This window comes from Pinus tabuliformis, chromosome X, assembly GCF_031772625.1.
Source record: "Pinus tabuliformis cultivar Carrire ecotype Pingquan chromosome X, CPIR1, whole genome shotgun sequence".
Taxonomy (NCBI): Eukaryota; Viridiplantae; Streptophyta; class Pinopsida; order Pinales; family Pinaceae; genus Pinus; species Pinus tabuliformis.
The window spans coordinates 1622861715-1622884823 of NC_142308.1; the positions used below are offsets into that span (position 1 = coordinate 1622861715).

The 23109-nt window shown below is 39.8% G+C and overlaps 1 protein-coding gene across 1 annotated transcript in view; it reads right to left on the reverse strand.

Moving 5' to 3' along the window:
• The window catches only part of LOC149146253 (methyltransferase), a 107945-nt gene that overhangs the window by 68369 nt on the left and 16467 nt on the right, over positions 1-23109 (reverse strand). The window contains 1 exon segment of the mRNA XM_089452709.1: positions 12497-13064. Within this exon segment, the coding sequence (XP_089308835.1) occupies positions 12497-13064 (568 nt within the window).

Below are 23109 nucleotides of genomic sequence, written 5' to 3' on the forward strand. Positions count from 1 at the left end.
GAGATCCATATCATTGGGCGAGGGTGAGGTCTGAGGATTGAAGAGTTAAATTGTAATCTTGTTGTAGAGCTAATTAATAAAATTAACCAAGAGCATTTTCCATTACATTTACTTTACTTGTCTCTTGATGGTTTGAGTTTTCATATGCAAAGTCTATTCCAAAAGCAAGTATTGTAATCATTTCAAACAAGTGCTTTCTTTTCATGTTTCAAGTCTAATTGCATATTGATGTCTTGGTTTAGCACTTTCTTTCTTTTACATTTCCAAGTTAATTACTAATTTTTGGGTTTTGGCAAGATATGTTTCACATGTTTTGATTTATAAAGTTGATTATCTCAAAGCAATTTTGTATCTTACATATCTTGTGCTAACAATTCTTATTTATATTTCAGGGTTACTTTGTTTTCTCTTTTGAGAGCATTGCATTTTACTTTGAGCAAATATATCTTTAAATTGTTGAGAAAATTCCTTATAAGGCACTGGTTTTATGGTTTTTAATCATATTAATGATTGGCATTGTTATTTCAAGTTGCTCACTTCATATTTGCCCATAAATCCTTAAAAGTAATCAATTTTCACTATAACACTCTCCTAGAAACTCACATCTTTTAACTTAACTTTTCATTAGGGACCACCCCCCTTAGCTAACCTAGGAGATAGCTCAAACGGAGAGAGTCAGGATTAGTGTGACAACCCCTTCTCTAAGTTCCCTGCCACCAACCACACCTTGTGGGGTTGAAGGCTTTTTTCACTGACTTGTAGGTAGGTGTAGGCGACAAGGTCAACATCTTTGGCGCCGTTGCCGGGGACAAGCTTTCTTGTACCTAGGAAATCGACTAACCTTTTGGTTTTAGCATTTTTGAACTTTAGATTTAGATTCTTGCTCAAGTGGCGACTCCACTCAATCCAAATTTTGCAAGAGTCTCTACTAGGAGAAATTCAAGTGGTCTAGTTAGCCCCTCTCCTGATCCTAAAAGGGTTTTTAGAGAGAGATTGAATAGACTTTCTCATAGTAGAGCTCTTGCTAGTCTTGGGCAAGAGGCTATTTCTAATATTCATTTGCTTTTTCAAGAACAAGTAGAGCCTAGCATCATGAATGATCTTTTTGCTCCTTCTGACTTCACTAACATAAATGGCTATCCTCACAATATCCCTGACAAGGTTATTGAAAAGTTGCCTTCCTTTCAAGGTCACAATGCAATTAGTGCTACATCACATGTGAAAAACTTTAATGTTTGTATCTTTAAATGGTGTAACACTGCTAATTATGAGGATTTGAAGATGAGGCTTTTTGTTTTATCTTTAGAAGAGGATGCTCTTGATTGGCTCACTAAGCAACCTGCTAACTCATATAACTCTTTACAAGCCATTATGACTGCATTTTTAGATAAGTTTGGAGAGAAGAAGGAAAATAGGCATTTGATCAATGCCATTAACAACATGAAGAAAAATGAGAATGAGACCATGGAGGAGTTTAACAAGAGATTCAATGAATTAGTAAAAAGCATGCCTGCTACTGTTAAACCTCCTGATGAATTTCTTTTATGCTCATATCTAGATGCTTTTGGGGTTGACACTGCCTATGAGTTGAGGAGGAAGGAGCCTATAAATCTAAGTGTAGCTCAATCTGAAGCCTTGAAGATAGAAAGGGCTAGAAAGCAGTCAGGAAAATCTGAAATTCCTGGTTTCAATAGAGGGCCATCAAAATCAAATGATTACAAAGGCAATGCCAAGGAAGAGACTACACATGATCCTATTAAAGAATTAACTCAACTCATCAAGAGCATGGAAGCAAATCACATCAAAGAAATGCAAACCATGCAAAATAGGTTGGTGGCCATGGAGAGATCACAAGTGCAAAGATTCCAAACTAGGCCAAATGATAGATGGCAAAATAATAAAGGCCCTCAACAGGAGCATAGGCCTCCAAATCCATTGGAATCCACCAACATGGTAGATCAGATTCCCCTTTTTGTAGGCCATGTAATGAGTTCCATGAAGAAGCCACATGCCCATATGTGAAGAGAATCATGGAAAGTGGCATGTTAGGAGGGACAAGTGGTCAAATCAATATGTTCTCCATGGAAGATCAGATATACACCTTTGAGAGAAATCAAGAGATTGACCATAGGCCTAATATTGGGGTTTACAATATGATTGCAGATTTTGACGAGGTCACTAATATTTTTGGGGAAAAACCTACATCTGGACAGATTCTTGCTATGGAAAAACACAAAGGGATGACTTATCAGAGAAGGGATATCCAAGACCAGAATAATCACAGAAATTTTTCTCCTCCTACTTCAGAATTGAATTTTGACTTGGGCAATTGGGTGAATAATGCAAAGGTTTCTATTCCAGTGACAAAACTTTTAAAGATACCATCTCAAAGGGCCAAGTTACTAAGTGCCATTGAAGTTACTCAAAGGGAAGAAAAGCCTAGTGATGAACCGGAAGATGACGAAATTGTATTGAAAAGTATGAACTATTATGTGGGGAATGAAGATCATCTACCATTTTATGTTTCTTTGATAGTGAATGATCATCTTTTACACAACTGCATGCTTGATTCAGGGGCTTCATCAAATGTCATGACCAAGAAAGTCATGGAGCAACTGAATTTAAGGGTTTCTAGGCCCTATCACAACATATGTTCAATGGATTCTAAAAGAATTGAAGTGTGTGGGATAATTAAAGATTTACAGGTTTTCCTAGCTACATACACAGATAGAATAATGACTATGGATATTGTTGTGATAGATGTTCCAAATTCATGGGGAATGTTCCTATCAAGAAAATGGGCATCAGATCTAGGTGGCAGCCTTCAAATGGACTTATCATATGCCACCATCCCCATGCCTGATAATACCTTTGTCAGACTTGATCGAGAGTTAGAGAAAAGATATCATGTTGAAGATCCAAGGAAACCCAACAATGAGATTATCTATAGATCATGCCAGACAGGGAGTGATGCAGTGTTGACAAATTTCCTTCCCCCCTTAACAAAGCAGATTCAAAATGAAGAGATTAGGCATAGCTCAAAAAGATTGGGTACTTCAAATTTTCCATCAGAGCATTTTCAAGACAAAGCAGTAGGATTGGCAATAAATGCATCATCATCACCATCGCAACTAACCAAGAAGAAAAGAAAAAAGCGAAAAAAGAAAAAAGATATAAAAAATGAACCACCAGTTTTGAGCAGGATCAAGCCTCAACGCATCAATAGTCGGAAAAGGAAAAGGAAGAGGTTTGGTATATCTGATGGCCACAAACATGTTAATATTGGGGCAAGTCATAGTCCCAAGATAGTCAAAATTGGGCAAGGCACATCAAAGAAAGAACCTATGGACTTGCCTGTGAGTAGGCAGGTTCTCAAGATGGATTTCATCGAAGACATCTGATGCCATGGGGCATCTTTTTGTATCATATTTCTAACCTTATCTCTTGTCATTTTTGTCTAAGTAGTTTTATTTCATGAATAAATTGTCATTTATGCTCTTAGAATAAATTTCCATTCCTTCGTTTCTGTACTTTATTTAATTTGATGATCTTTTGAATGGATACTGCTGAGATATGTCTTTTGTCGGTGGATGCAGATTTCAGGTTCTTGCACACTATCACTTCATATCTAGCATGCATCCCCATATGGAGCCAAATGTTGACCACTGGAGTGGCACCTGATGATTATACGAAGACTCCATGCCCAAGGATGTGCTCAAATAAAATCGAATTTCTGGCATTAAATGAAAAAACTGCTTGGAAATTCGAATTTGTGAAGTTAATGCACATCTGGGAGGATTTAGGAGAATATTTAGTCGAGATTTTTGTGGGAAATTTTCCCCACCGGGATTACCACCCATATACACTTGTCATTCCACCATAAAATTTGAATTTGGCACATAAGGGAAGAAGAAAATGATGTCCACTCGCTAGAATTCGATTTTTACACTTGGCATTGGAGCTCCATTCAACAAATTCGAATTTCTCTTTGGGATTGTCACCCAATGTCATTTGTCATTGTCATTCTTCATTGGGATTTGCTCCCAACTCTCTATATAATAGAGCCATGGGCTCTCACACGGTAATAATATTGTTACTAGCTATTGTGCTTGCGGAAGCGCTGCTGTCTTATACACTTTCAGAAATATCAACAAAGACTTTGGGGTTTCATTCATGAGGTGTTCCTCCTTTTTGAGTGTGATAAATTGTTGAGCATTGGTATAATTCCTTTTACTCATGCTTTGATCTAATTTGCTTCCATATGCTCTTGTAGATTTGTTAATGTAGAGCTATCTTGCATTAACATTTGATTTAGAAGTATGCTCTAGGTATAGAATGCTCTAGTTGGTTTTAAATAAATCACTAGAGTTTTTTATCATTGTTTATTGTTAAATCTATATGGAACTAATTCTTGATTGAAGTTTTGTAGAGGAAACATCTTGTTGGGATTACAGAATCAAGCGTGAGGGGAAGTCTTTGGAGAGACCAACCCACTCTTGATACATTCTTAAAGGAGCTCTCAATTGTTCTTTGAACCTTCATAGTCTTATCTTACAAAGTGGTTTTGCAAAGATTTCAGCACATAGCTTGTACACAAGCCGAGAACTTCTAAATTTAGATCTCTTTTAAAAAACATTGTACTTCATTTCTTTCATTTGCTATCTAAGAGCCTGAAGATGGCTAAGCAAAGACGAGAGTTTACTCTCACTCTTTAGCTTAGCCTTTTGTAAATTATAATTGTACATATACATTTTATCTCGCTGATTTTTCCATTAATACTTAACTTATTTTGCAGTCATTGTTTGGATTGTTTTGCTAACTCTTGTGTGACAGGTTTTGAAGAGCAACTTCCCGCAACATCTAACAAGTGTTTGCAGGACCTTTGGCAAGTGTTGGGGGTTCGATTTCCAAGGATGTCGTGAGCTCTTTTGAGACTTATTTTGGCCAAGTCGAGTTCACTAGAAGGTTGCCCATTTTCCTCTCTAAGCCGTGGGCATTTGGAGGAAACTCACACCTTTTTTCCCTTGCATAAGTTTTGTGAGATCTTGTCACTACTTTCTCAAGAAATGAGGTCTAGTGTCCAAGTTTCAAGCAATTATTGTGAGGAATCTCCTTGATGTATAGTTGAGAACTTTGAAAGGCCTTCTTCTCATTGTAATATTAATAAAAGATCTAACTTGCTTGTGGGAGCTTGGGATTTCTCCCATGGTATCCTATCTCCCCATTTAGAGAGAGGCTTCTCTTAGATGGATTGACATTTGCATGGTTTAAGCTTTCATACTTCATTCACTTACAAGCATGCTTTAACTGGGAATTAACACAACCTCACTATCACATTTCATTAAGTTAAAGTTTGTTACACTTTCATTTGAGCTTTGCATTTTCTTTCTCATTGTTGCTTGGAGCTACAAGCTTACACTTTACTTTGGGCAATTCATCCTTTACATGCAAGCATTTTATATTCTTAACAAACTTTGATTCGTTTCATTTATCTTGGTAAATTGTTTCATGAGCACTTGAATACATGCTTCAATTTTATGCTACACTGTTATCTTGAATATTGTAGCAATTTATTGTCAATGTCTATTTGAAACAAATTTTACTTTCAAACAAATTATTGTATCATTTTAATTCCTTGATGAAACACATGCAACACTTGTAAGCTAATTTTATTCCTCCAATTGAAGTTATAATTGCAACTTATGTTGAACACTATTTCATTTTCAAGCATTGCAAATCAATATCTTTGAAGCATCTGCATGTATCATTATTTTAATTTGGGGAATTAACACATTTTGCATTTCATCTAGGCATTTTAGTGTAGGAAGGCCCCAAGCCTCATTAAAATTTTACCTTCAACATAAGTTGGTTGAAGTAGACATCTTAGGGATCCTCTACCCCTCTAATGACTCCTCACTGTGAGATCCATATCATTGGGCGAGGGTGAAGTCTGAGGATTGAAGAGTTAAATTGTAATCTTGTTGTATAGCTAATTAATAAAATTAACCAAGAGCACTTTTCATTACATTTACTTTACTTGTCTCTTGATAGTTTGAGTTTTCATATGCAAAGTCTATTCCAAAAGAAAGTATTGTAATCATTTCAAACAAGTGCTTTCTTTTCATGTTTCAAGTCTAATTGCATATTGATGTCTTGGTTTAGCGCTACCTTTCTTTTACATTTCCAAGTTAATTACTAATTTTTGGGTTTTGGCAAGATATGTTTCACATGTTTTGATTTATAAAGTTGATTATCTCAAAAGCATTTTTGTATCTTACATATCTTGTGCTAACAATTCTTATTTACATTTCAGAGTTACTTTGTTTTCTCTTTTGAGAGCATTGCATTTTACTTTGAGCAAATATATCTTTAAATTGTTGAGCAAATTCCTTATAAGGCATTGGTTTTATGGTTTTTAATTATATTAATGATTGGCATTGTTATTTCAAGTTGCTCACTTCATATTTGCCCATAAATCCTTAAAAGTAATCAATTTTCACTATAACACTCTCCTAGAAACTCACATCTTTTAACTTAACTTCTCATTAGGGACCACCCCCCTTAGTTAACCTAAGAGATAGCTCAAACGGAGAGAGTCGGGATTAGTGTGACAACCCCTTCTCTAAGTTCCCTGCCACCAGCCACACCTTGTGGGGTTGAAGGCTTTTCTCACTAACTTGTAGGTAGGTGTAGGCGGCAGCGTCAACGGGTAGAAAAATAATCAATCCCCTCTTGAGTCTTTAATTTTAATTTCTGGCAAAAATAAAATTAAACCAAAAATTATCCAAAACATAAGATAAAGGGAAATAAATTACCCTCCAAGAGGAAAATCATCAAAAATAATCAAAAATTCGTGGGTCCAGAAAAAATCAATTTTATGAGGTCCTCCAGCAAGGGAAAAGTCAATTTTTTAAAAGAAAATGACCCTTTGGACCATGGTGGTTAAGTTAAAGAAGATTTTTTGAGGGTAAAAGTTCAAAATATTATTTTTTGGACTAGGGAAAAAGGGATTTTAAAAGAAATTCGAATTTATCCTCAAAATAAAGGAATAAAATTCAATCAGCGGAGGAGATCAAGTTATTTCGAAAGGAGATCGATGGATGAGATTATTTTGACGAGTATCAGAGCAACTAGCCATTACTTCCACTTGGAGGGGTTTTCTTTTCTCATTTTCTATATAAAGAAGCTCTCAAGCTACCCATTGTATTATGTTATTATCAGAAAAGCATTCGATGTAACTGACCTAAGCTTTGCCTAAATTTTATATTGCACTTAATAAAAAGACTTTGGGGTTTCCATTCAAGATTTTCTCGCTTGATGATTTATGGTATGTGTTGAATTGATTTTAATGCTTTGTTTATTTTTCATCGAAGATTATTGCTCCATTGCCAGCAGTTGGATTATCTATTAGCACAGGTGTCTTGCTTTAGGTATTGGGTTAGAGTAAGGACATTGAACCTACCAGATCTAGCAGGTATCTCTAGATCTACAGGGGATTTGTGTGAATCGAGCCCCTCTGGACTAATAATCTATCTTATGAGTAGAGATCTTCAGATCTTCAGCCCTTGGGCATGACCCAAGTACATAGACTTCAAGGTGATTATAGCTTGCTTGGACACTGAGCTTGATCTAACGATTTTGTGATGTAGGGGCTTGGCCAGCAATAAATACTCATAAAAATCATTTCAAATCTATTTTCAAACTTTATTGGGCTAAAATGAATTTGTTTGCTTAATAGAGCTAATATTTCCTTGTGAATATTGTAAAATAAACTTGTAAATAAATTTCTAACCCTTGAAATTATTTCTCCTTGTCTATATAATTATTTTGGGGTTTTTTTTATTTTAATTTTCTCTTGTAGATATTATGGATGGCACTTTTTATTTAAATTGCAGCTGGGCATGCATCAAGGTTAAATATTTCTGAATGATTTAGCCACTGCAAAACCTAGACGGGTAGGGCTTTTGGCCTAAAAATTTACCATTTTTTAAGGCCATCCAGCATTTTGTACAAGGTTGTAAGGGGTTTGGGGCTTGATTTGGGTTCCTAAGGCTTAGATTCATCATTCCTCGACCTCATTTGCTCAACGTGCTATCAAATTTTGGAGGCCGCTAGCCCTATTAGGGTTGTTTCCATTGCAAATCAGGGTTTATACAAGGGCTCATCATTTAACAATTTGCAAACGAAATTTTTGTGGTTGCTCTCATTTTATTTGACATCCAAAGCCTAACTCATTTCCATCTGCAGGCCTGTAGATAAATTTTGAAGCCAGAGAAGCCTAATTGCTAGCTTTTGGGGTAGCTGCATATGTTTCTGAGTCATCTTAGACTAGTCGTAGTGTCTTAAGGCCTTATTCAGTCCAAGCATAACTCAATTCAGGGTCTGCTCATTCTTTGTTGGTTAACACTATGATTTTGCATGTCTATGGTCATTATTTGCACTTTTTTGTGGCCTGTAGCCAATCTGGGCATTTAAGGACTAATTCTAACCCCAGTCACAGGCCTGTAGTGGTTCCTCAAACCCTAACGCAGACATTGGAAGCCTTAAAATTTCATTGTAATTGATTTTTTGGCACTACCTATGGTGTTTGCGGTCCTAACCAGACTTTTGACAGCGTTTGGTATTGTTTTATTGTAAAATTTCCCAAATATAAGGTCTGATCTACCAAATTTTAGGACTGATCCTTTTGTTCTACCATGAAGGTTTTTTGAGGACCTAAAACAATCTAATCTATCTCAAATAATCATAATTGTTTTGACTATTATCTGGTGAAATTTGGTGACTGATTTGGATTGTAGAATGACTGATATCTTTAATGTTAGAGGTCTGATATAAGCTACAGCAGTCTTGAATGTATTTGGCATCAAACTATATATTTGCTTCTTTTTCCTTGCATATGGTTTTGAATTGAGAGAAAACCTTGTGACGGATCTAACTTGACAATGACGTTACAGTGGGTTGATCATATTACCAGTGACATTTTCTAAAGTTTGCCCTGTTACCGCTCAAATTAGCAGGGGTCCTAGCAGGGGTTCCTATAGAACAACTACTAGGTCAAGTGGCAACAATGGATCGATTGCCCACTGTCACCTCAGCGAAGGCTCCGTGCTCTTTACAGACTTTCACCAATGGGAGGAGTCCCGGTATGAGAGGAATCACTAGCATAGATAAATCAATGATGGATGAGAAGTGATCCCAAAAGCCTATTCACAAGAAATGCTCAGATAATGGGATTGTTTGCTATGGAAACAAGATGGCAGGCTCTCATAGAAGGGCTAAGAATATGTAATATTCTAATGAGAGAAATACAGTGAAATATCAAAACATGAACTAGCTACAACAAACAAATAAGCATGTAATCTGAAAACTCCACAAGAACAACAAATTTAGAACACTATTGTGCAGAAATAATAGAGCTGAGCCATTTTATTGAATATCCAATGAGAAGCTAAGTACAAAATATAGTGGAATGTGTGCACCTGGGCTTGCTAAAGCAAGCACGCAAAACCCAGGTGAGAATGAAGAAAAATCCACATTGAAATGGCTCACTGGTTGTACGCTCTGCCCAGAAATTTACTATTGCTGCTGCTGGAGGCAAACTGATATTTGAGGCCTCAAATCTGCTCTAAAAATTATGAAAAATTAGAGAGAGGATCCTCACACCCCCAACCAATAAAACCCATAAATTGTTTGAGCTAATTCCAGCTGACCCAGAATGCTCAAATAGTGTGAAAATCCTAACTAAACTAGCAATTCACCCTACTATAAGAATGATGATTTCAGGCTCGAATATTGCCCGGAAAATTCTAAAATTTTAACCACAGACTCCTCTCATAAAACCCAGAAAAATCTCAAGTTGAATCCACCAGTCACTAAAACCCCAAAATCAGTGTGTGGCCCTTAATAGTCTATTAGTGAGCTACAAAAATTGAACTACTGCAAGAATGCACAATTTCCCCAAAAAGGGAAACTCCTCCAAATCCCAGCAAAATTCCTTCCTCAAACTACTGGCCAAAATCAACTCCAATACCCAGCAAAACACCACTGCTCAACCCCTGCGCAGAGAATAACCAGTAAACCCCAACGCAGCTCCAAAAAGAGAAATTGCGACCCACAAATAATGTTGATCTCTGCCCTGCAAATCCTCTACAAAATCACCGGCATCAATAGGGAAAATCACCTGCAAAATAGTCGGAACTCCAACCCACAATAGTTGATTCCCCAATGAGCAACTCGAACTACCTCTGTGCCCAAGGAGTGGCAAACTGAGTGAATACCTGCAATAAAGCTCTATGGAAATCCTAAATTGGACTCCCCAAATTACCTCACTAGGGAGACACTAGAAGTTCTCCAAAATGAGGGTGAAATTTCTGCTTGGAAATTCCTTGTGCTAAACAACGCTGGTTGACTTGGCTAAGCAGCTCAAGCAAACTCTCCAATTCTAAAATGAAATGCCAAATAGAATGATCAAAATGAGGCTCTAGTATTCCTTTTATTGTTGCTTTCCCTTCCTCATACCATGGTTTGATTTCTCTCACACTATGCTTTGATACCATGGTTCGATTTCCATTTTGGTAATCTCCACAACTTATCTTCACTTTAATTTTTCTTCTTTTCCTAAGTCCCAACCATTGTCTTTTCTCCAAAATTTATTTAATATCTCCACAACTTATTTCTCCTAATTTTATTTATCTAAATATATATTAATTGCCAAAATTGCAAAATTGGGAATTTCCCTTAGCAAAATTATTAATTGGGGACATGACAATCCTCCCCGCGAAAAATTGTTTGTCCTCAAGCAATGCCTGAACAAGTGCCCTCTCTGACTATTGATCACCACTGTAACCACCAATAATACCAGGGTCCCAAATGTGCCACTGAGTCATCCCCAATCTCAACATTGTCCTGACATGAAGGAATCCCTCGATACTAGGATCCCAAGCCATCCTAATCAATGTGAAGCACACCTTGCTCCACTCATTGTCTAACCAGATACAGGTGCCAGAAGCCCTCTACATACTATCAATAAGTAGAGCATCATGATAATGTAGGACTCTGTCCAACTCCCCATGAAATTGCCCTACCGAGTAGTCCACCTCATGCACTCCAAGAGTAAACTCCTGAAGACACAACACAATCCCTGTGGGGATGAAGTCTCTCCTGCATGAACTTCCCCTAGTATCCTCCTGTTGACCAACCTGCCATGCTGAGGAAGTCTCCCATGCTATCAGCAAGTCGCTAAAGCCCCAAGAAGATCTGACTGATCTCCCCCTATAGTAGCCAGCTCCGTAAAGGTTGTTGAGTTGTCAAGTACTATGAATCTAGGGTCTCATGACCATCACAAAAAGAAACCGTCCTGCTAACCCTACAACACTCTGGTCATGACTGACTACCTACTATCCTCATACCAGAACCTCCTCTCTTGTAACTCTTGACCATAATATACGTGATGATCGAGGCTAAGCCCAACTTGCCAAGGTGACTTAGCAACGCTCGTGCCTATCACTCCATGGTTGGCCCCAATCTTGAACAACCACTTGCCTCACCATATGATGAAGACCTCGATGATCCCCCATGTGTCAACCTAATAATGAACCGGATCACCTACTATCCTAACTGTACTCACTAAGTAATGGAGTGTCCCACCAATCAACTAGGTCGCTGAATCCCATAACCATACTGGAAGTCCACATCTCCCAATCCTCACTACCTACTGCTGTGACATGCTGCTAGTTGTTGGGACCCTTTTGTGCCTCATCTCTGACCCTTGTATGTATCCAATGGATGGGCACCCAACATCAAGAATTTGTCCCACGTATGACAAAATGCTCTGCTCCTGCCAGACCACACAGCAAAAATCTGTTATCCCAGCTCTTGATGATGTACCAGATACTGCTTGGAGCCTAGGTATCCTCCTGCTAACAAGGACTATAATCCCTTGTACCTCATGCTCACATAACACCTTGGGTTGTCCTGCCGAAAGTGCACCCTGCAACTCACTCACAGTCACCTCCCTAAGTGTGAACTCAAGGGTGGAGCATACACTACCTCTGCAGCAAACCATGTACTCCCCAAGCCTGTACCTGTCAGCTCGTGCCCTGATCAAATGCCACCGTTGAGAAGTCTCTCCCTGGATACTTTGTGTCCCAACTAACTGTCTCAAGTGAGCCTCCCATGTCCTACTGCTCACGATGAAGGCATCGAGGGACAACATCCAACTCCGTTGCGCCTGCAAACAATGTGGTAGTGAGACAGGTGCGCAAGTCCCCCTAGATATCATCCAATGATGCTCATCAACGTCCCCATCAATCCTAAGTGAGCTACACCCAAGGGTATGCCTGTCGTCCCTATTAGGCGGTCTCCCTGGAGGTAACGCTCCAAAATCCCACGGGCTAGCGTCACACACCACTACATACGACCAAGTATCCCTATGCTCCTCTGCATACAAACATGCACCTTTGCACCCCTTGGCACACAACTGCACCCAGTTGCACACCTTTATGCATTGCTGGACACCACTACCAACTGCCATATCACCTTGAATCAGTCGGTATCCCTCAGTAGTTGTCACTCCATGTGAAACCTCAAGGTGGTGTGAATCGCTCCTCCTACTCCATAGTGCAAGCCCGCACAACATGACACTCCTCCATACACCTCTATGCTCCTCTGCAGAACACTGAACTCTGTGGCACGACTTTGTGCACCACTGAACACCTATGCCAACTACCGCACCACCCTGCATCATCGGCCATCCCACATGTGTCAATGCATCCACTACTCTGCTAGTGAATCCACCATGATGTGGGCTACACCTCCTCATCTGCCCTGGTAGACCTGAGTGACCTAGCTCCTCACATGCTAACGGGAATGACACTATTGTGCCTAGCCTCAATAGCTCCTGTGTCCAATATGCCAATAAGAGAGCATTGTCTCCATACAATGCCCCATCTGATGGTCTGCCGATGCCACCTCCTCCGACCAGCCCTTGCCAGAGTATGCTACTCTCCCTGTGACTCCATGCACAACCAACATGCCCAAACAACTCGTGGAGTCTACCTGCTCCCCTGTCAATCCAACCCATCACTAATGCTAATGGAGATCTGAAAGTGTGTGGACGCTCAATCACTGAATCTGCCATACTGCCAATACCCTCACTAGCCAAATCCATAACGTGGTGGGGAATCCCACCTGGATCCCAACAACAGTCTGGCCCTCAGGCTCCACTGGTACCCCACGGCCCCTGTTGGACTATGCTCCTGGCCATGGATATCTCTAGGCACCTAGCCAGCTCCACTGGATACCAACTCAATATCTCTCACCATCCAACCCCAAGAGATGGATCGAATGCACGAACACTCGTACATAGAACAAGCCCTCCATCTTGCGAATGTTGCACCCTACGCAGCTCATGTCGCCTCATCTCACTAGTCTGGTCAACATATAATTTGATTATGTAACTCTGCCTCTCTCTCACAAATGTGCAGAGGTAACCTATTAGTGTTGCAAGCCCCATCTATATATTTTTGAAAACGGTTGCTCTGACGCTCCAATGTCTACTCCTCTAGCTGTGTCGCTAGGGAATCCAATCGTTCCCCAACGCAAGTTAGCTTGGCCACTAACTCGGAACAAATCGCTCTCATTCCCTCCAGCTCCTCATCCTGCTGTAGAATGGTCTCTCAAATTGTTGTGGCCTTCCTTTTCAACACTAGAAGGTCAACATGAAGATGTTGAAACTGTTGTGGGCAGTTATTATCTATAAACTCAGTCACACGTGTCTCGTGGCACCTCATCAACGGTTGGATATGTCTCCTAGTATCTCATCAACGGTGGATACCTTAGTGTCTCTTGGCCCTTCATCAACCTGTTGTAGGCGGTCATCATCTGGAAACTGTCACAACTTTGGGTGCCTCATCAATGGTTACCTCCTCAACAGATGGCCCTACGGGTGTATGCTCAACTGTCTCCACCAAGGTGTCAACCGGAGCTATCAAAGAAATCTCCAACAAGGGTGACTCCTGCGTCACTCTGGGTATATCTACGTGCTCCTCCTGCATGCCATCAGCCTCATGCTCCACCTCCTCCTCAGGCTCCTGATATCTAAAGCCAAGTCTCCACCAGCAGAAGCACCTCCTAGTCTCACCCTCTAACTTCCCTCCACTATATGATGATCCAGTCCCTAATCTATGCTCCTCAAACGAGAGAGCCCTCCTGATCCTGGGGTCCAATGCCTCATACTCATCAATCCTCTCCATGAAGGACCTCATCAAATCTGCAAAGGTGTCTGGTTTCCTCTCCTTCTCTGGTTCATCTAGAAAATGAGGCATGGTGGGTCAGCTAGGTTGGCCATGGGTATTGTTCTACTGGACTGCGTGTGCATGTGTGTGGCTTCTCTGCTAGTTATGTATCAACATTCCCATCATTTGTTGCATCCCCTCTAAGATTTGTTGGTTTTGTCGTAGCATCGGATGTGCTCTAGCCACGAAATTTGGTGGAGAGGTTGGGGCACATAAGATCTCCAATACCCAGAAAGGGTTTGGGCAGATTCTAAACGGATCAGTAGATATTAAAATAATTAATATTTTTAATGAAGTCACTAAGTCTAAACTTAGGAAAAATAAAATATTAATGTGTATTAATATGAATCTGTGTTAGAATGGTCCAAAAGACATGGATCAAGCCAGATCTAATCTTAGTTGTTGATTAGGGACTTAATCTCGGCCATTAGGATGTCAACAGAAAAAGTATAAGAGGAGGCTTGAGGGTCACTTGGAGAACACACTGAGAGAGACCAGTCAATTCAATTTCTGGAGCAGGGTTTACTGACAAATTGAACCAGTGGTCTGAAGAGCAGTCAAGAGGCAGCAAATATGGAACAGAGAGACGGGAGATCAGCGCAGAGGCAGACGCAGAGCCAGAGGAAGCCACGCAGAGGCAGCAGAGACTGCGTAGAGCCAGAAGGGCCTGCGTCATCCACGTAGAGGCTACAGGAGTGACGCAGAAGGCCAGAGAGGCTGCGCAGAGCCTCAGTAGGCTGATGCAGAGGGTTTCAGGTAGGCTGATGCAGAGGGTTTCAGGCTGACACAGAGGGTTTCAGGCTGACGCAGAGGGTTTGAGGCTGACGCAAAGGGTTTTAGGCTGACGTAGAGGTCAGTAGGGCCTACGCTAGATCAGAAGAACTACTAGAAATTTGTCTATCTATGGGTAAGCCAGTTTGGCACCCTGTTGTACTAGAAAATTGCTGAATAATAAAATCCTCCCTTGCTGCACTGGTTTTCCCACATTGGGTTTTTTCGGGGACATTAGTCCAAAATAACTGTGTCAATGTGTGCATATGTTTGTTTCTGTATTACAGCGTGATATCTGCAGCAGTATTTATTTTAATGTTTATTGAAGTAATTTCATGAATAATTTATGATGAAATGAGTAGGACAAGTAAATCAGTTGCTGCAGTGATAGAATTATCACAAGTCTCACCCTCTAACTTCCCTCCACTATATGATGATCTAGTCCCTGATCTATGCTCCTCAAACGAGAGAGCCCTCTTGATCCTAGGGCCCAATGCCTCATACTCATCAATCCTCTCCACTAAGGACCTCATCAAATCTGCAAATTTGTCTGGTTTCCTCTCCTTCTCCGTTCATCTAGAAAATGAGGCATGGTGGGTTGGCTAGGCTGGCCATGGGTATTGTTCTGCTGGACTGTGTATGCATGTGCGTGGCTTCTCTGCTAGTTATGTATCAACATTCCCATCATTTGTTGCATCCCCTCTAGGATCTGTTGGTTTTGCCTCACCAACTCCTCCATGATCCCCTGTGTACTCTTCCCCTTTTGCGTCATTGGAGTGTCCATAAATTCACCATGATCTTGCTAGCTTCCCCACAGCTGGCCAAGATCATGCTCTGATACCACTGTAATATTCTAACTAGAGAAATATAGTGAAATATCAAAACATGAACTAGCTACAGCAAACAAATAAACATGCAATCTGAAAACTCCACAAGAACAACAAATTTAGAACATTGTTGAGCAGAAATAATAGAGCTGAGCCATTTTATTGAATATCCAATGAGAAGTTGAGTACAAAATATAGTGGAATGTGTGCACCTAGGCTTGCTAAAGCAAGCATGCAAAACCTAGGTGAGAATGAAGAAAACTCCACGCTGAAATGGCTCACTAGCTATACGCTCTGCCCAAAAATTTACTACTACTGCTGCTGCTGGAGGCAAACTGATATTTGAGGCCTCAAATCTGCTCCAAAATTTCTGAAAAATTAGAGAGAGGCTCCTCACACCCCAACCAATAAAACCCAAAAATATTTTGAGCTAATTCCAGCTGACCTGGAATGCCCAAAATAGTGCGAAAATCTCAGTTAAACCAACAATTCGCCCTACTATAAGAATGAGGATTTTAGGCTTGAATATTGCCCAGAAAATTCTAAAATTTTAACCATGGACTCCTCTCATAAAACCCAGAAAAACCTAGAAAAATCTCAAGCTAAATCCACCAGTCACTGAAACCCCAAAATCAGTGTGTGGCCCTTCACAGTCTACTAGTGAGCTACAAAAATCAAACTGTTGCAAGAATGCACAATTTACCCAAAGGGAAACTCCTCCAAATCCCAACAAAATTCCTTCCTCAAACTATTAGCCAAAATTAGCTCCAATACCTGGCAAAACACCACTGCTCAACCCCTACACAGAGAATAACCAGTGAACCCCAGCGCAGCTCCAAAAAGAGAAATTGCGACACACAAAAAATATCGAACTCTACCTTGCAAATCCTCTACAAAATCACTGGCATCAATAGGGAAAATCACCTGCAAAATAGTCGGAACTCCAACCCACAATAGTTGATTCCCCTAATGAGCAACTTAAACTGCCTCTGCGCCCAAGGAGTGGCAAACTGAGTGAATACCTACAATAAAGCTCTGTGGAAATCCTGAATTGGACTCCCCAAATTACCTCACTAGGGAGACACTTGAAGTTCTCCGAAATGAGGGTGGAATTTCTGCTTGGAAATTCCTTGTGCTAAACAGCACTGGTTGACTTGGCTAAGCAGCTCAAGCAAACTCTCCAATTCTGAAATGAAATGCCAAATAGAATGATCAAAATGAGGCTCTAGTCTTCCTTTTATTGTTGCTTTCCCTTCCTCATACCATGGTTCGATTTCTCTCACACTATGCTTTGATACCATGGTTCGATTTCTATTTTGGTAATCTCCACAACATATATGCACTTTAATTTTATCTTCTTTCCTAAGACCCAACCATTGCCTTTTCTCCAAATTTATTTAATATCTCCACAACTTATTTCTCTTAATTTTATTTATCTAAATATATATTAATCACCAAAATTGCAAAATTGGGAATTTCCCTTAGCAAAATTATTAATTGGGGACATGACAGAGGATGCCTAGACCTAGGGTTTGAGGAGTGTTACTTGAAAATAAGTGCCCAAGATCAAGGAATCCTAGAAGACTAGGGTTTCTAAGTGATCTTTGTGGAGTTGGAGTTATAAGATAGTGGGACCACAAAGAAGCCCAAAACGGGGTCAAGGATTTGGATTGGAGCAACAAATTGATGATCTTGACCAAGTTGGGGAAGGAGAATAGGATCAAAGGGATTGATTTCTCTTGGAATTTGAATACAATGATCCTAATGAAGCCACCAACCAAAGAGAACCTAGGGATGAGAACGGTCTTCAAGCTAGGGCTTGAAATATCTTGAGATTCCACTGTGGGATCGACCTCAAATTTGGAGGACCTCTCAAGAAAACCCCAGCGCAATAGTTGACCAATTTTCAAGGATTTTCAATGGCTAGAAACGATTTTAGGTGATGCCCTAGGAGGCCTACTAGGTTAGGGCTTAGAATAGAAGGAAGGAGGTGAAAAAGAGTTTTCTTTTGTGATCACCTTTGGACTAGACCATTGCCTAACCTTTTGGGAGAATGGAGTCTAATCGAAACAATGTTTAAAGATGCTTAATTTCAATAAAGGAGTTCCCCAACAACTTCGCATGGCATTAGCAACAACTAGATTACAAGGGAAATTTATAATTCTAATTATTTGCAAATGATGACTTATCAAGATAATGCATGAACAATCATGTATCCCTAGGACAATAATCCACACATTTCAACAATCAATATGAAAATTCCCTAACAAAAACAAGATAAGCAACTTTGCATAAGCCCAATAGCAGTTATAACAGTTTCATGAACAAAAATATTCCATAGATCATTTCATGAGACAAAATTACAAGATAAGCATCAAAAGAATACTCACAATCTATAGAGAAATTATTCTAATCATCAAGTGCAAGGAAAACGAAGCTCCAAGACAAAAATTAAGATCTTCCAAACATCGAAATGCATTAATTCTCCAATTTGTCCATCAAAAGGTCTAGCGAAAATCTCAAGAGATACAAAATGATCTCAAATCCAAGTGATGATTAAACTCAAATGAGCTTTCGTCAATTTATACCCTTCCTAAAGAGTTCGATTTGACTAATTAGGCCTAATTAAGCCCCAAATAATAAAATAATGTGAAACAATAACATTCCTTGGTGACAATCCCACCAAGATAGCTCCATAATACAAAATAAAGCCTCCCAAGAGGGCAAAGTAGTGAATACAATGAGTCATTGGACCCCTGAAGAGGCCTAGTAGGCTAGTGGAGTCCAAAGTGTGTCAATTTGAGAGAATAGGCTCCAAACATAGTGACCAAGAGGGTGGCCCCTTGATATCCAAGCAAATCAAATGTGGTGTCCCAAAGTGAGCATGGGGGCACAATGACATCGTCATGGGTGTCCAAGTGAATCGATAATGCATGTATACCATATGTAAGGGCTAGAATGATGACATAAGCCCTCCCTTTGTCTCCCATGGTGAGACACATCCTCATATGGGCCTTGGAACATCTGTCGATGTGTGGTGCAAGTGTGAAGTCGGTTGGGCATGATGGTCTAGGTGCATAATTCTCATCCAAAGGTGGAACACGAGCAATCAATGAATTGTGCTAAGGGATCCATGAAGCCATGGCTCTCAATGCTCACCCTACGAATGCCAATATGACTCTTTGGAGGCTTGGACCCTGTATAGGGAGACCAAACCCCAAATGGAGACCCACTTGCAATCCTGTATAAGATCCAATGTGTCCCCTCACCTTCCAGTACAACAGATCATTAGTGCAATTGAGTAAATAAGCTTACAAATCATGGAACCAAGTGGACACTTCATGGTGGCATGCCCTTCCATAATGGGCTTTAGAATGTACAAGTGTCTCCAAGTTCAAGAAGAAGGTTAACCAAGGACCTTATTTGGTGTTTCAGCCTCCCATGGGGTGACATGTTCATTGTAATGACCCATCTACCAGTATAAACGAAATGTGAATTATTAGCATGCAGACGATGCATGCATATGATAGCTACACATGCATGCGTCACCTACACTGCACTAGTAGTCATATTAAATTATAAAGACATTTTAAGCACAGGATAAATGATGTAATTGTTGAAGATATTAAATAAATATCTAACTCACAAAAAAATAATATACTGGAATATGTATTTTAGTATGTGTCGTTATCATAATAAGTAACCATAGAACATTATCCAAAGGTTCTAAATTTAAATTACTAAAGTTTTAAAAGGAGTTATATTGTTATAAAAGAAGTAACTTTATACTAAAGGTTAAACATTAAAAGGTATAATATAATAAAATATTAAATAAATATTAATCACAAAAGCACTACGTAAGTGATGAGTGTCAATAAAACATGACTCCCTCTTTAATTCACAGTAAGGAGCCATGTAATAAGACAGGGGGCACACAACCAAGGCAATGAAAGATAAATAAGCGGTGGTTCTAAGAAATAAAAGGAGAAGGGAGTAGGACTGAAAGGGGATCTTTTGCGGCTTGAAAGCACAGTATTGAGGGGAGGAAGGAGAACAATTTTAACACAGAGGTACAGACAGGAAGGAGTCTTGATTGTACTGGAGTTTTTGGGCACAGGGATCAGATTGCTTCGATTGGAAAGCATTTTGAAACTGAGTACCTAGGTTGCACCTAGTTCGGCAGGGAGGTTTTGGCCGTTTTGGTAACGCAACCGGAACAAGATTTGCAGCAGAGCAGACAAGTTGGTATTCATTAGATAAATTGTTTAAATTTTGTATTTAAATTACATATTCTGATATTCTGGTATTTTATGAACAAATTATTGTTAAACCTCTTAAGTTTCGAATTTAGGGCTCTTACATCTGGTATCAGAGCTAGTTTTGAACCCTGCGAGACCTTACAGGCCCATTAAATCTCGTTTTCAGATTAAACAGTCCGGGTTATTTCCGTTTTTAATTTATGAAATTCAATTATGTGATGATTTCATAATTTTCACCTGAAATAAAATTACATGGATTTCTTAACTCATATGGTTAAGGATCGTAGGCTTGGTGAAGTTGAGGAAGTTTGTAGGCTTGGTGAAAGAGAGGAAGATGTTACAGTATTTAGAGAAGTTGGGGGAAAGGAAATAGAAGAGCCGACGAACGAACGGATAGATGTTTCTTTGGTAAGGGAAACGACGACCTTGAATTCTCATTTTTAGGCCACAGGTTGTGAAAGAACTCCTGAACTTGAGTATGCCAAAAATGATGATAATTTGCCAAAGGCATGCAGTTTAGATGACATGCCTGATTCTGTTGCTGGTGAATTTCTTAGTAGCTTAGGCGTTGATCACAGTCCATAAGATAGTGATCCGGACTCGCCTAGAGCACGCCTTCTCAAACAGTTTGAAAGAGAGGGTGGCATTGGTCTAGGAATCGGTATTGCAAAACAATTTGATGGCGAACCAAGCCACTCTTCTGAATTACAAAGGCATGATGTTCCTGCTCAACCTAGTTGGGATTCAGAAGAAGATTTGGAATTGGCCTCGATTCTGCACGGATTCTGAAGACCGTATGGTCGAAAGCTGCCATCGAAATACGTTTAAAAGCTTTTACACGGGATAGGAATCCGGCCCTGCAGCAGCAATAGCATAAACCTGTAGGAGTCGATAGACAATTTGCAAAGTAAATTAATACATATATAAATAAAACGAAAAGATTGCGATTAATATAATCTAGGTATAAGTTATTATGTATGGTTGGATGTCAACAACAAGGTATCAGTCGTGTCCGCAACAACAAGGTATCTAGGTATATGGAGCTTGTGAAATACATTCATTACTTAGATTTTGATGAACGTCAAGCTGAGCGCTTCGTATATGGGTTAAACCCTCGCATCAGGGCCATGGTTAGGATGTGGAAGCCATCATCAGTAGCCGAGGCAGTGGAATGTGGTCGTTATGCAGAGGAGCATCTAGGAATAAAAAGGGATGCCAGGCCAATAGAATCTCTACAACCAGGATTTCAGGAAAGACTCCCTGAAACTTCTTCAGGGGAAGTAGCTCAAGGCCACCTCCTTATGGTAATAGATTTACCCCAAGAGGAGTAGGAGCAAGAGCTCCCATGGCAGTTAATACTATAGTTGTTGAATCATCAAACACAAGTCCATGGAAATCTCGTGGAACTACTAATAGAGGAAGAAATGCGAGAGGAAGTGGCATAAGAGGACGAAGCTCTTTATCTAGAAACTCACAATATGATTCAAGGGGACTGACCCAGGTTAATTGTTGGGGATGTGGAGGACCGCATTTCCAACGTGATTGTCCGGAAGCTTCGTCAAGTATAATGCATAGAACAAGGAAAGAGCCATCATCAAATACCCAAGGCAATCATAAAATCCATGCAGTAGTCAACAACAATCAAGTAGCACATCAATCCACTGTAGTGGAATCCTCAGGTATTATTAATGGTATAAAATTCAAAATCTTATTTGATACTGGTGCCACAGATAGTTTCATTTCGTCATATGCATTAAATAAATGTGGGTTGGCAGCTCGCAAGCAAAATGATTTCAGACAGGTAGAAATGGCCTCAAGAGAACTCCAATCCGTAGACTTAAGTGTGGAGGAATGCAAAATTGATCTAGGGGTCTGTTCGACTAAATTAAAAGTTTATGTCACAACCCTAGGAACTTATGACCTCGTCATAGGTATGGATTGGTTAGAAGCTCATCAAGCTTGGGTAGACTGTTATGGGAAAATAATTCTCTGTATAAATGATGAAGGAGAGACGATTCAAATCCAGGGTATCAAGAGAAAAGTATCTTTACGCTTCATATCAGCAATGCAAATGAAGCATTGCTTAAGGAAAGGTTGTCAAGCATATGCAGTTCAAGAAGTAAGCAAGGAAAAAGGACCATCCTTAGAACAATATCTGGTGTTAGCCGAATTTCCGGATGTATTTCCAAAGGAACTACCAGGATTACCCCCAAAAGAGAGCTAGATCTCACAATAGAATTGAAACCTGGTACAGAACCAATCTCTAAAACACCTTACAGAATGACAGCACCAGAACTTCAAGAATTGCAAATTCAATTGAAGGAACTATTGGATATAGGACACATTTGGCCCAGTATTTCACCTTGGGGTGCTCCTGTAATTTTTGTCAAGAAGAAAGATGGTTCCTTACGGTTATGCATAGACTACCGAGACTTGAATCGAGCTACAGTAAAGAATCAGTATCCAATGCCTCGAATTGATGACCTCTTCGACCAAATGAAAGGAGTTGTTGTCTTTTCAAAATTGATTTACGATCAGGCTATCATCAGCTAAGAATTACGGAAAACGATATTTCTAAGACTGCATTCCGAACACGCTTTGGGCATTATGAATTCACTGTGGTACCATTTGGGTTGACTAATGCACCAGCAGTATTCATGAACCTAATGAACAGTGTTTTCCGCAAATATCTTGATCAATTTGTACAAGTTTTCTTAGATGATATTCTCATCTACTCCAAGAATGAGAAAGAGCATGAAGACCATTTACGGATAGTATTATCCTGCCTCAGAAAACACCAGTTATATGGAAAGTTATCCAAGTGTTCTTTCTTTCAGAAAAAGATTCATTACTTGGGTCATATCATATCTGGTGAAGGAATCTCAGTAGATCCTGAGAAGGTAAAGGCAATCATGGAATGGCCAATATCGAAAAATGCACATGAAGTGCGAAGCTTAT